The 15263-nt window shown below is 40.8% G+C and overlaps 1 protein-coding gene across 2 annotated transcripts in view; it reads right to left on the reverse strand.

The window, feature by feature from the left end:
- The window catches only part of KNG1 (kininogen 1), a 52630-nt gene that overhangs the window by 17571 nt on the left and 19796 nt on the right, over window positions 1–15263 (reverse strand). For both annotated transcript variants that reach the window (XM_061637418.1, XM_061637417.1), the window contains 2 exons: window positions 5800–5972; window positions 3943–4050 (listed from right to left, as the gene is read on the reverse strand). In XM_061637418.1, coding sequence (XP_061493402.1) covers window positions 3943–4050; window positions 5800–5972 — 281 coding nt within the window. The remainder of the gene's footprint in view (window positions 1–3942; window positions 4051–5799; window positions 5973–15263) is intronic.

Raw genomic sequence — 15263 nt, forward strand, 5'->3', positions numbered from 1 at the left:
AAATGTGGAGGACTGAACTTAGGACTGGAATAATAAGAGTCTGAGAGAAACCAAAGTTGACAGATTCACCCATCCCTATAGGGCAGCCTTTCCCAACTAGTGGGCCACCAGATATTGTTGGACCACAACTCCCATCAGCCTCGGCCAGCATTGCCAATGGTCAGGAAAGATGGGAATTGTGGTCCAACAACATCTGGTGGCCCGCTAGTTGGGAAAAGTTGCTATAGGGCAATGGAGATTTTGCAAACTTTTGATCTTCAGGGAATCCTTTCCCCATTGACTCATCTACTGAGCAATCCTCAAGCATCTCCCACAAAATCTCACTACAGTCTTCTGGGGAACAACTCTGCCCCAGGCCTCTGACAGGCCTTCTAGGCCTCATTGTCACCATGCTTGAGCTAAGGGTGTGACCTAAAGCAGGGATGGGCAGAAGGTAGATTGGGATACAGGTAGATCTCTGCCTGGGTTCATAGGTCATAATGAGTTCATAAGTAGAGTGGAACAGTGATGCTTGCCTGGCTTCCCAGTACCAGGATAGCTGCTGGTTACCAAGAGGGGTGACCGGGCGAGGTAGCGAAGATAGTGTTGCAGGGTGAGTTTTGTTTTTTTGGTCCTCCCCAGGTCTCTGGGTGAGGCACCCCAATCTCTGGTTTCTGGTGGGCTGGGGGTACAGCAATGGGCCCAAATCTCCCTTCCCTGGGGAAATTTCAGCCCATTGACACGCCCTCCGGCTTCAGAGCCGGTTTCATTTGATCAGCAGTGTGAGGTTGAACTTCCTCCTCGTCACCTCCCATTGAATGCTGCTGGCTCCAAGATCAGGGGATGTGACAACAGGCTGAAATCTCCCTTCTCCGGGGAGATGTAGGCCTGTTGTCACATACGCCTGGCTTTGGAACTGGCTGCAACCCATCAGCAGGCATGGTAGAGAAAGTTCCTTCTTGTCCCCACCCCATGGGATGCAGCCAGCTCCAGGGCCCGCCCTGTGACATCAGTAGGGCCCGCCCTTGAAATCGCAGGGTTTGAGATGCTTCTGACCTGACAACCCTACGCAGGGAGGTCAGCCTGGCGTAGGTGCAGCAAGAGAGCTAATCCACTGCTCCCACCGCCCTATTCCAACCTCACCACCACCTCACCCCTTTGTCTCTAGGTTAACGGCAGTGACCCTAGCATTGAGAAGCCAGGTAAGCTGCGTCAGCCCACCCCAAAAACTACTACTGTGCCAGACAACACTGGATTTCATGACCTTATGTCTGTTTCAGAGCTCTTTGAATGTGCATCGCTTCCTTTGAAGCTTACATTCATCTTTATATTTTCTTAACAAAGATAGGTAGGTGACAGCCATAGTTGCAGGAGACCGCATCACACGTCCTTTATGGCAGGGGCTAGGGTTCCAATTAGATAGCGTGGTTGATAGCTGCTCATACACCTACCCCTATATTCAAGTGTCTATCCCAGCAGTGGGGAATCTGTGGCCCTTCAGATGTTGTTGGATTCCAGCTTCCATCAGCCCCGGCCAGCATGGTCAATGGTCAGAAATGAAAGAAGTTGTAGTCCAGCAACATCTGGAGGGCCACAGGCTCTCCACCCGGGCTTTAGTGGGCCTCCAAAACTAATACTGCCCCATCTACCCCATTCTCCATAATCTGGTCTTGACCACTGATGGTCAAGGCAGAGATGTACAAAGCAAGAGCAAGCAAATCAGCTGTTCTTTAAGGGCTATTCCACATGAGAGCATTACTTCATACTAAAGACACTATTTTTACCTCCATTTCCTATTTGCACCATCCACAATAAGGGCTCAATGCCAGCTGCAAACACAGTGTTTTCTATTCACACACCCTCTAATTTAACATTTAATTTAGCTTGCTCTGTTTGTTCTACCAGTTGCAGTAGGTTACATTTAAACAAACAACAACCTGGAAGTGGGATATTTGTATTTTCACTGGTATGATACAGCTGAAATACAAATCTTTGTTTGAGCATTGTTATGCCTTTGCACACAAGTTAGGGGGGAAAGAAAAATAATGGCGCCATTTGCAGCAATATAAAAAAGGCCAGCAGGACAGAGGAGAGCAGCAGGAAGTTCCTTGTCAGCCCATAAGAAACAAAATGAAAGGAGGAGGAGATAGTGGGCTTGGAGACTGATACACCCACCTAAAAGCATCGGAGCAAAGTGTCTGCAAGCAGGAGTGCAGTACAGCGGGGATGGTTTTTCCTTCACTTTTTGTATTATCAGGAGATTGGGTTAGTATGGATTTACAGGGGGAAAACTGCATAACAGCTTCTGTTTGCTGGTAACATCTTGTGAACCATGCAAATTAAAAGGAGATGTGAGTAGCACCAAACACATAGCAAACCACCTGTAGATGAGCCCTAATGCAGAGGCTTTTCTAACAATGCAGTAGTGAATAAATTCCTGGTGAGCCTGGATTAATTATATATTTCCACTTGAAGCTTCTCTCCTCTGAACTGCATTGCAGATATATAGTTTAGACAATCATTTAACAACTTCCTTTTTATGGAAATCTTTGCCTGAAGTTAAATTGCTTGCTGTCTTAATCTTTTTCTTTTGGCGACTCTACCAGCACAGCTTTCTTTGCCAAGAGGAAAAACAGAGCAAATTAGACTGCTTCCCCCCCCCCCCGAAGTACTTTTGGCTGCATAGCCAAAGTTTCCTGGAGGTAGCTGTAGCATAGGAGCTAGGCAGGAGTTCAGTGCCCACTTTTGCTCTGATGTTTTTGTAGCCTTGCAGCCCTTCCAGACTGGGTTTTTTTTTTTTTTGCAAGTATATTCTGCAACATGTCATTGATGCAACAAGAGTGCATTAGTGGTGGATTTATACTGGACGATCTACACATCATTCCACATTATTAGTTGTTCTGCGATGCTTCCTGAATGCATTATTACCATCCCATAACTTCTGACCCCACAAATGTTCTGGGACTTATTGTTCTGCTCTTGTTGCGTATTAGCCCCTCTAGGCAGCAATAATGTGGTCACATTGGGGAAGCATTGCAGAACAACTAATAAAGCAATACATTCACCACTAATGCATGATTATTGTATCAATAACATGTTGTAGAATATACCTGCAAATAAAATACCAGTCTGGAGGGGCCCTATTTTTACGTTAAAAAAAATATTCTCATCCAAATGGTACTTATTCCGAAGTAAATGTGTTTAGCACCAGGGCAGTAGAAGCAAACTTCATTTTATTCCTGAAGTCATGATAATGCTATGGCTGAGATGAGATGAGTTTAAATTCCAAAACTGCACATGCTGAGAGTATGTCTTCTTTTTAAATCAGGAACAAACTATTTTTGTTTTTTGCTCTAACACATCATGTAGATGCAGTTGTAGTAACATGAATTGGGCATGAGAATAGAAATGTTAAGGCTGTGCTTCACAACTGAAGTGACACCCAGGGCTATCACTGCTACCCCCCCAAGAGATGGTTGGTTCAGGTTCAAAGCAATGAAGAAATTTTTAGTTTGAGTCCAGCTCAGGTTCACTGAAAAGAAAAAGAACTACTCTCCGCAAACCAGTTTGTCTGATTTGACTCCCCGGCAATTCTGAGTATTTTGAAAGAATAATTTCTTTATATTCATGTTCTCCAACATTGCAAAGGCTGAGGTCGGAGATGGAGAGCATGCCTTCAAGCAAGTCTTGCTTCAAAAGATACGTTTGTATGCACCCTCAATTTCTTCCATTGGTTATAGTTCCATCTAGCTCTGTCCTGTTTCAGACCCATTTCCCAAATTATGTGGAAAGCAAATATGCGTATTGCAGGGAATGCAATTTTTTTAAAATGCAAATTTGTCCAGTTTGTATAATATTCCTCTGTTGTTAAATGTGTGTTTGCTGATTCTGACTTGTTAAGGTCTTATTGTGCACAGAATTCTGGAACCTTTCTGTCTTCTGGAATAGCAAAGATATACTTACACCTGCAGGAACAGCTTTGCATGCTGGAGTCAAGTCTGTAAATTCAGCCTTGGAACAATTTGTCTCTTCTACCAAATACTCAAAACTGTACCTCCATCCAGCAACCACCTGGAAGAAATATTTAAGAGAAGTTGCAAATAACTCAGTAAAGTACCTAGTTTACAAAGTATGTGTTTGGGAGGCGCAGGGTTAAATTAAATTGTATTGCCCACCAGCTATCATGACAGTTGTATTTCCCATCTGGTCATCCAACAGGGCTTTTAAAACAAAATTATAAAATGTGGGAGAGAAGAGGGAATTTGTCTTATTCCTCTCCCTAGCTTTCAAGACATCTGTAGTTACTCATGGAGCATAAAAGCTATCAATGCCTATGAGCCATACTGGCTATATTTTACCTCCACTGTCAGCCTCTGTATACCAGTTGCTAACAAAAGGGGAGAGTGATATTGCGCTCAGGTCCTGCTTGCGGGCTTCCCATGGGCACCTGGTTGGCCATTGTGAGAATAGGATGGTGGACTAGATGGGCCACTGGCCTGATCCAAAGAGGCTTATGTTGTTATATTATTCTTACATTATTTCAACATATTCCTGGAGCAGATAACTATTTTCTTATGAAGGACTGCTACCCACAAGAAAAGTCAATCAGGAGCCACAGTCAATGGCAGGCAAGGCCAAAACACTGAAGGATTGCAGAGTTTCCCCCCCTCTTTGCGGCACCTCAACACTTCTCTCTCTCTCTCTAATGCACACATAGAGCAGAAGAGGAAACAATTCATAGAGAGGCAGTCAAGAGAGTAAAGCCAGGTCCATAGCTGTTTTCCTGCAGGTGATGGGTCTAATATAGGGTTGCCAGGTTCATGGCCTGAGACTGATCCTGTATCTTGAGGAGAAGAGAAAGTCAGCCAAGTGCAGGTGTTCTTGCAACCCTGTAATGAGAAAAACCACAAGGTGGAATTCTCCCTTCCCCCTGCACAGCTTTTAAAGACACCGAAGACCTCTTGGTTGCCAGGCCCAGCCTCTAAGAGGACTTCTGGATCTTTAAAAGTTGTGCAGGGGGAAGGGAGAATTCCACCTTGTGGTTTTTCCCATTACAGTGTTGCAAGACACCTGCACTTGGCTGACTTTCTCTTCTCCTCAAGATACAGGATCAGTCTCAGGCCATGAACCTGGCAACCCTAGTCTAGTAGACCAACTAGGCCAGGCAAAGCTGGTGCAAGTTTAGATTGTAACTTCAACCACAGGAAACCTCAGACTGAGCCTTAAGACTGCAGCTCAGTCTGGGTGGTTAGCTCCACCTCATGTGTGAGAAGCTCTAAGGAACATGGGAACCTTTCTTATACCATCAGATCACTCCTCCATCTAGCTCACTATTGCCAACACTGACTGGCAGAGGCTCTCCCTGATTTCAGATGGGGAATCTTTTCCAGTCCAACTTAGAGATGCCAGGGATTGAACCTGGGACCTGAGGCACGCAAAGCAGATGCTCTATTGGCCCTTCCCCTTCTGGTTAAAGGGGCCTTGACTGTTCAGCAGTCATAAACTTGCACAGCACAAAGGAGATGGAGGTTCTGTTGAGCTTCTGGGCTGGAATCCTCAAGAGGCAGAGGGTGGCAATGCAGGCAGGAAACGTGTAGGCAGAATGGCCTCTTCCCATGCCTGGAGCTTCTCGGGCAGCGGGGACTATCATGGCCAGCTCTGTGGGCAATTCCTGCTCACCCTCTGAATCCTCTGCATCCACAGTCTCATCCCCTGAGGAGGGGGTAGCAGAGCCTGAGCTCATGTCACCAGTGTCTCTGGACAACCAGACAATGCTGAAGGGCGCAAGAAATTAGGTTCTCTACCCCGGCATATACAAACCTGGCGTTGGGCTTTTACAATTTTTCCAACTTCAGAAAGGTAGGGCTGGTCACTGTGGTTATTATACAGCCGTATGGTGTATCTCACAATGGGCAATAGTTCCAAACTCGTGGCGGGGATGGAATGCCAGCAACCTAGGCAGGTAGCCTCCGATTTGTTCACCTTCCCCACAGCTGAAAAACAAGCAAATGAACAACAAATCAGTGTGCCTGTTTGGCAAGCAACACAGCTGCAACTCTGCAGCCCAATGCACAAACAGGTAAGCCTTACAAAGCAAAAAGAAAGTCGGTTTCTGGGGAAAACGACGGTTGTGCAGGGAGAGGGAACAACAGCTCGGGTGAGAGATTCACACTGGAAAAATAACATCAGGAAAAATGTCAAACCCTCGTCCTCCCTTAGTGCTGTGGTCCCAATCCATTTCTGGGATGCCTGCAGCTCCTTTTAATAGAAATTTAAAAAGAAGGGAGAACCAATCACAGTTCAGGAGCCCTCCAGACATTATTGTGCATTCATGATGATTTGTGCTCATGATGCTATCAGGGCAATGCAATCCCGCTATCAACACTGTTTGCACCTGAAAAGGGTTTGGGATGGTCATACTGCTTCATTTCCCATCAGTCCATATCCTGTAACTTTCCTGCTGAAATCTCATAACTTTTCATATCACAAATACTCCGGCTTCTTTTGTTTTCTTTTTTTGTCCCACTTTTGTTGCAGTATAGCCCTTCCAGACAGCAATAGTGCAATAGCATTTGGGAAGCACCACAGAACAACTAATAAAGCAGAACCAATTGACCACTAACGCACTATTATTTTGCCAAGAACAGGTTGCAGAATGCACCCACAATAAAATAGCAATCTGGAAGGCCCCTTGTAATGGTATAGTTATAGTCCTGCTGAACAAAGTCTTGTTTTGTTTCATTGTATTATTATATATTATTATTTTTATAATAATAAAAAATATGTTTGCTGTTTGTTGCTTTGCCAACCTGGGCTCCTTTGGCAGGACAGCTGGACAGAAATCAATAAATGAATAATAGGGGGGATCACCAAAAGAATGGATTAGAAGTCACAGTAGCTGGGAACACTGTGAACAAAGACACTGTTGCTGGGCTTGAACTTGGCAGTTCTTGTGGTCCGGACATGTGCTGCAGCATTCACACTAGTAGAAACACACACAAAAATTGCCATGTGAATTCATTTAGCTCCAGACGAGGCATCTTACATTCAGCAAATGCCATTCAGTAGATTTGTAGGGGTACTTATAGTTGGGAGTAAAGCACCAACACATGTTACAAGTGACCTGAATCCTTGGGGGAAAATAGACAGAAAGGCAATCTGTTATTCCCTTTGTTGATTCCTCCTCCAAAGCGTTTGTTGTTTTTATTTATTTATTTTATTATATTTGTATACCGCCCCATAGCCGAAGCTCTCTGGGCGGTTTACGGTAACTAAAAACATTAAAACAAATACAATTTAAAACAGATCTTATAAAAACAATTTAAAACACAATTTAAAAATTTAAACAGTATAAAACACATGCTAAAATGCCTGGTATTTTTTGCCAGTTTTGCTCCTCCCCTTCCTCCCTTCTCTTCCTGAGTTAGTTAGTAATGGCTCCCTGAATGGAAGCTGCATGCCTGCTTCCATATGACATTACTTCTTTATAGTAATAAACCTGAAGTTTCTTTATTCTTTCAACTATCAGTCTAAACAGACCAGTTATTTCTGCACTGCACTGATATCTATTTATCTGTCTGTCTGTCTGTCTATCTAATCTCAGAGGAAGGCAATGGTAAACCACCTCTGAATACCTCTTACCACAAAAACCCTATGAATAGTATCCAAAATGCAACACGAGATAGTGCTAGAAGAAGAGACCCCAGGTCAGAAGGTACTCAACGAGCTGCCGGGGAAGAACAAAGGATAGGTATGAGTAGCGCTGTGACTAATGATGCAGCTGGGTCAAACCCGAAAGGAAGCCCAGAGGCTGATGAGCACAGATACGAAAGGAGAGTCCGGAGTTGTACAACACACACAATAGGAACATGGAATGTGAGAAGCATGAACCAGGTAAAGTTAGAAATTGTCAAGCAAGAAATGGAACACATCAACATTACAATACTTGGTGTGAGTGAATTAAAATGGAAGGGAATGGGACATTTCCAATCAGGCAACTAAATATCAAACTATTGCCTTAATATCCCATGCAAGTAAAGTAATGCTCAAGATTCTACAACAAAGGCTCTTACCATATATGGAGCGAGAAATGCCAGATGTTCAAGCTGGATTCAGAAAGGGAAGAGGCACCAGAGATCATATTGCAAACATACGTTGGATAATGGAACGGACCAAGGAATTTCAGAAGGAAATCACCCTGTGCTTTATAGATTACAGCAAAGCCTTTGATTGTGTAGATCATGAAAAGCTATAGAATGCTTTAAAAGAAGTGGGGGTGCCACAGTATCTGATTGTCCTGATGTGCAACCTATACTCTGGATAAGAGGCTACTGGAAGGACAGAATATGGAGAAACCGATTGGTTCCCCATCGGAAAGAGTGTGAGACAGGTGTATTTTTTTTATTTTATTTATTATTTTATTTATACCCCACCCTTCCTTCCAGCAGGAGCTGGTTTTTATGACCCTGCTTGTTTAATCTATACGCAGAATATGGACCAAGATGAAGGAGGGAGGGAAAAGTATCAGTAATTTAAGATATGCAGACGATACCATACTACTAGCAGAAACCAGTAATGATTTGAAACGCAGATGAAAGTTAAAGAGGAAAGCACAAAAGCAGGACTATAGTTGAATGTCAAGAAGACTAAAGTAATGACAACAGAAGATTTATGTAACTTTAAAGTTGACAGTGAGGACATTGAACTTGTCAAGGATTATCAATACCTTGGTGCAGTCATTAACCAAACTGGAGACAATAGTCAAGAAATCAGAAGAAAGCTAGGGCTGGGGAGGGCTGCAATGAAAGAACTAGAAAAGGTCCTCAAATGTAAAGATGTATCACTGAACACTAAAGTCAGGATCATTCAGACCATGGTATTCCCGATTTTTATGTATGGATGTGAAAATTGGACAGTGAAAAAAGCAGTTAAGAGAAAAATCAATTCATTTGAAATGTGGTGCTGGAGGAGAGCTTTGTGCATACCATGGACTGCGAAAAAGACAAATAATTGGGTGTTAGAACAAATTATACCAGAACTGTCACTGGAAGCTAAAATGATGAAACTGACCTTATCATATAATAAGAAGACATAAGATTCACTAGAAAAGACAATAATGCTGGGAAAAAGAGAAGAGAGTAGAAAAAGCCCCGTTCCGCAGCTGACCCTGATGGTTGAGTAAGTGGTATATCTTTATAATTCCTAGTATCCGTTGAGATTGAATTTGGTGGATTTCCAGCTGGAGTAATTGAGGCGGGAACATCTAGCAAAGTTGGAATACTGTCTACCGCTCTGAGACGTTGAATCAGCTGGCACAGCTTATTAATAAGTGCCGGTCGTTCAAACTCTGGGAGTTGAGAGTACAGTTCCGTAAGCTGAAGCTCCTCTGGTTCCAGATCCTGTAATAAAGCTGGCATCATTAGAGGTTCGCCAGCTGGAGAAAATTGAGGATCTAAAATGTCCGAGACTAAGTGAGCCGAATGGTGGCAGTTACTGGTCCTTGAGGTTGCATCTGATATAACAGTGCTTGTAGATGAAAGCTGAGCGAAAGAGCCGATTAGCGGCGACGGGGGTGCAGCATTGGTGTAGTATCTTTGCACAATAATCCCCCTTTTTTCTAGACTGTCTCTTATGCTGAGAATTTGGTTGGCTTCCTTGCACGTACGACAAGTGACAATCAGATGCCAGTCGTGCGAATTATGGGAGATGTTAGTCATTGACCTAATATAGTTAATGCATCTCGGAGCGTACGTAAGTTGTCGAAAGCAGTTGTCCAGAAATGAGATGCTCGGATATAATGGGCGTCGTTCACAGACACTTCGGTTACAAGAAATGACCAGCTTTTCCGGTTGTAATTCTAGGGAGCATAGGCTCCAATAATTTCTATTTTCCTCGCCCCTACTTGCTGGATAGTTCTTCACTAATAAAACTCTTTCTGGCTTATCCACATCAGAAAAAGGGCTCTTTGGATCGTAAGATGACTCTGTATTCAAGGAAACAGGTTTTCTCAAATTTGTTTGTCTCAATGGAACTCCTCCATTGAGGAATCCAACAGTTTAAATAATGGTTTGAAATTCAATTTCTCTGAGTTATGAGACTTCGAATTCTTAATATTCTTAGGTTTTTTTGATTTGTTTGTTTTTGGGGCTGAAGGTGACTGTTTCTTCCTGCCTCTGCCCCTTTTCTTACCCGCACCACGGGAGTGACTGTGAGACTGCTCGGGGCTGGGAACTGATGGCAGTGTGGGGCTGTGGGCTCCTGTTATTTCACGTTGAGATGTCATTAATGCTCGCACCAGCGTGGTGAGTAGTTTGTTAGTCTCTGAGATATAGGCTTTAATCAACTTGAATTCATCAAGCAGGACAGAGTACCATTGTTGACCAGAGTCAAGTGGAGGGGAGTTTCCCTGCTCCTTTTCGCTCTCTGGAGAGGTCATTGAATGCCCTTTAGAAGGGCAGTAGGAATCAATGGTTATGATTTCTGATGGGAGTTTGTCATTAGATACATTCAAGGAAAAGTTTAGACCCACATCCTGCAACTCCTCTGCAAGGCTTTTGGCAGCTGAAAATGTCACAAAGGATTTAGCAGCTAAGGGATGTCCTAAGGTCCATTTATCATCCCGCTGTGAAGTCAGATGTTGAGTTGATAATGTCTGTGGTGGTGGAGATGGTAGGTTGCATGCGGGGGGAAAGTAGCTCGTGATTTTAGTTTGAGCACTACTTAACATTTCAGTATCTTTCAGTGTTAATCCCAGCTCCTGATAGTTCCTTCTGGTCATGACCATTTGGTCTCCACACTCCGTACACTGAGTAGTTTAATAAAACAAGCTCTATTCTCGGGTTCCGCCAAGTTAGTTTGAAGGTAATACAGGAGTAATTGCTATAGGCAAGCTTGCAATTGTGTCCGACAGTTCCAAGTTATTTGTCAGGCGCGAATGTTAACAGGAGAGATTAATGGCGATGCTTCCTGCGTGTCAGCGTCCTTGTACAAACAAGTCGGCAATCAGAGATTAAAGTTGTAAATTATTGTACAGGGTTACACCCGCAATTCTTCCTATTCCTTACTCCTCAATCCTTATAAAAAAGTTCAATTCTCCAAACAACTCCCTTGATAAGGGTTTTAAAGTTCACTTTAGGAGAGAGAAGAAGAGGTGGATGCGTCTTACTGGAAGCAAAGCTCCACTGGAAGTCCTACCATTTAACAGTGACAGCTAGGTGTCACCATTGCCTTATAAATATGCCTGAAAGCAAATTTAGAAAGACTTGCTGGTAGATAAAATAAAACTTGACTTTTATGGAAAGCAGCTTAACTAAGATGCTTTCAAGCAGTGCAGGTTGTGAGTAATTTAGGATGCTCTGGCACAGGCACCATGAAATAATTTGCTACAACACCACCTCAATAAGATTTATTATGCATTTTTAGGGGCAGATCCGAGTTTAGTACCAAATGAATTCACTACATTGTATTGCAAATCCCCCCCGGTAATGCATTAGCTACTGTCAGCAGACCGTTTCCAAGGGCTGCCCCATACAGAGTGCATTCCAATAGTCTTTTATTATTACTTACAAATGTATACCCCACCTCTCTACAAAAGTACACAAGATGGGTTACACAAAATCAAGCACAGTAGAAAATAAGATAAAAATGGGACTTCCGGGAAGTGGTGCTGGCTGGTGGTTGTCTCTGAGGGAGCTCTGCCTCAGAGGAAGCTTTTTTCAGGTTAAAAGCCAGCCAAGAGGAATCTTGGACTGGCTTAAATGTTCTCCAAGGTATAGGAGAACCGATCAGATCTTCCACAAGACTTCGTTGAGCTGTCGGCGGCTGGAATTGATCAGGAAATTCCTGAGATAAGAAGGCAAGCCGATCGGCTGAAGACGGAGTCAGGAATTCCACGCAAGCTGAACTGGAATAAAGCGAAGCGTTTTTTCTTCTCTCAAAAAAAAACGTTCTTAACCAGCGAGCCCACTTCTGCCTAAACCTTATCATTCGGCTTAAATTACTGCAATAAAAGGGATTTGTTTATGAATCAGCAATTGAGAAACCTGGGTGAGTCATACTTTTTCTCTTTTAAATATAATTAAGGAAGAAAGAAAATATAAACAACTTATATACTTTTTTTACGACAAAAAGCTGGCTTGAATTTGGACTTTTAAAGTTTAAAAACGGATGAGAGGTAATTATTATATTTTGGACTATTTTTCTCTTTGGACTATTTCTTGTTGGATGAATCCGCTGCTCGTATATGCTACTAATTGTTTAGTCTTGGCAACCAGAATTGTTTTGCATTCTTGGAAGCAGATAAGGACTGTGTTGTGCTGGCTGGATTTCAATAATAGGCCTGGAATATTAACTCTTCTTTTTGGTGGAGGGAAAAAAAGAAAAGAAATAGACTGCCCTTAGGTTCTGAAACAGTGATTAATATTAGAAATTAAAGGCCTCTTTTTGAAAATGACAACTAAAAAAACAACCAAGGCCCAGGGGCGAAGAGGTTCTATTGATACACAGGAAGAGGATATACCCCCAGAAATGTTTCAAAAAATAATGGAAGGGATTAATGCTATAAAACAGGAAATGAAACAGGAAATGAAAACTGAATTGACAGATATAAAAGACTATATTAAAACACAAGTGGATGAGATTAAAGGGACAATTGGGCAAATAAAGGAAGATGCAAAAAATACTAAAGAAAAGGTACAAACCTTGGAGAATAGAACAGATATACTAAATCTGGAACTAGAAAAAAATTTGGACTATTTAGCTGTGACTGAAATGAGAAATAAAGAGCATTGTTTGAGATTCCGTGCAATCCCTGAGGAAACAGGTGAAGACATTAGAGATAAAATTGTTAATGCTTTAGTAAAATTTCTGGACTTGAATGAAGATAGGATGGAATTTGAAATAGACAAAGTTTATAGAATTAACTCCAGATATGCAACAATGAAAAAAATTCCAAGAGATGTGCTTGTTCATTTCGTAAAGAAGACGACCAGAGATATGGTTTTACAGCAACACTTTAAATATACCTTTAAAATTGATGGTAAGGAAATACTGGTGATGAAGGAAATTCCTATTAGACTTTTACGTAAGAGAAAAGAATATGCTTTCCTTACAGAAAAACTTAAGCAATGCAAAATTCAATTTAGGTGGGACGTTCCAGAAGGAGTGATTTTTACATTCAGACAACAGAAATACAGACTGAATACTGTTCAAAAAGCAAGGGACTTCTTGAGAAAAGCTTCAAAAGATATGGAAGAAGATAAACTCAAAGATATGGATATAGTTCCTGGGAAACAAAGTCAACAAGGATATGCAGAGGAGGGGAAGGAAGATGATGGATCAAAAGGAGCATCAGGCAAATTTTAAAATACACGCTTAATGATGGATTACAAATACCTAACTTGGAATATAAATGGAGCCAACACGGCGCAGAAGAGAAAGAAAGTGTTTCATTATTTGAAAAAATTAAAATTGGATATAATTTGTTTACAAGAAACTCATATTCAGAAGAAAGATTCCAAATATTTGATTTGTAAAAATTTGGGTGAAGAATTTATTTCAGCTGGACCAAAAAAAAAAAATGGAGTTGTTCTCTATATTAACCCACAATTGCTTCCTAAATTGGTATTATTGGACGATAGTGGTAGATTTGTGGGGGTTGAAATTACTTTACAAGGTACAAACATTTTGATAGTGGGTATTTATGCCCCCAATGAAGATAAAACAAGGTTTTATACAGGACTTATGGAAAAATTGTCAGAGTTTTCATATGAGCATTGGTGTGTCATGGGTGACTGGAATGGGGTAATCTCACCAAAAATTGATAGGCTTTCTGAAAAAAATATCAAAGAGACACAAGGTAAATTACCGAAGATTTGTTTTGAACTCATGGAACATTTAGAATTGGTGGATACCTGGAGATATATAAATGATAATGCAAAGGAATTTACTTATTTTTCAGAAAGACATAAAACATTTTCGAGGATTGATATGATTTGGATGTCAAAAATTTTAGCGAAGGATATTTTTAAAATGGATATATTACCAAAAACTTTTTCGGACCACAATCCTGTGATATTAACTTTAAAAAAAAAAAATCTTGGATTTAGATGGAGACTAAATGAATCTTTATTACAGAATGATAAAGTAGTACAAGAATGTAAGAAGAAATTAAAGGAGTTCTTTGAATATAATTTATATAAAGGAACAAGTGAAAATATTGTTTGGGATACTAGTAAGGCATTTATGAGGGGATACTTTATTAAATGTAATTCTGAATTTAAAAAAAAGAAACAACAGAAAATGCAATTAATTTTGGAAGAAATAAAACAAAAAGAGGAAGAATTGAAAAAGAATCCAGCTAAAGTTTCTATTGTAAATCAAATTAAAATGTTACAGAAGCAAGTATCAATGTTGACAGTTAGAGAAATTGAAAGGAAATTAAATTTTGCTAAACAAAGGACTTTTGAATTTGCAAATAAACCTGGGAAATGGTTAGCATATAAATTAAGAAAAGAACGTCAAAAAAATATTATTTTAAAGATACAAGAAGGAGATGAGACGCTGACAGATAATGTAAAAATCAAAAAGATTTTTCATCAATATTACTCAACATTGTATAAGTGTCAAGAAATTCCATCTGAAAAAATAGAAGAGTATTTATCTAAACAGAATTTGCCGAAAATTACAGATTTTCAGAGACAAGTTATTAATGGCCCTATTACGTCAAGAGAGATATCTGAAGCTATAAATAAAATTAAATTAGGAAAGGCGCCAGGACCAGATGGGCTATCTGCAATGTATTATAAATGTTTGGAGGAAGAACTCTTGCTACCCTTACAGTCTACAATGAATTCTATTTTGCAAGAGGGAAAGATACCGGATAGTTGGAAAAATGCTAATATAACATTAATACCTAAAGAGGACCAAGATTTAACTAAAACAAAAAATTATCGGCCAATATCTCTACTGAATAATGACTATAAAATTTTTACAATGATTTTGGCTGAAAGATTGAAAATAATATTGCAACAATTTATTCAGGAAGATCAATCAGGGTTTTTACCTAAAAGACAATTACGTGACAACGTCAGGAATGTTTTGAATGTGTTGGAATATTTAGAACAACGAAATGATAAACAAGCAGCTTTGATTTTTTTAGATGCTGAAAAAGCATTTGATAATTTGAATTGGAAATTTATGTTCCAGGTTTTGGAGCAAATGGATTTTGGAGACAACTTTATAAAATGGATCAGATCGATTTATACATCACAGAAGGCCCAGATAAT

This window comes from Rhineura floridana, chromosome 7 (assembly GCF_030035675.1).
Source record: "Rhineura floridana isolate rRhiFlo1 chromosome 7, rRhiFlo1.hap2, whole genome shotgun sequence".
NCBI lineage: Eukaryota > Metazoa > Chordata > Lepidosauria > Squamata > Rhineuridae > Rhineura > Rhineura floridana.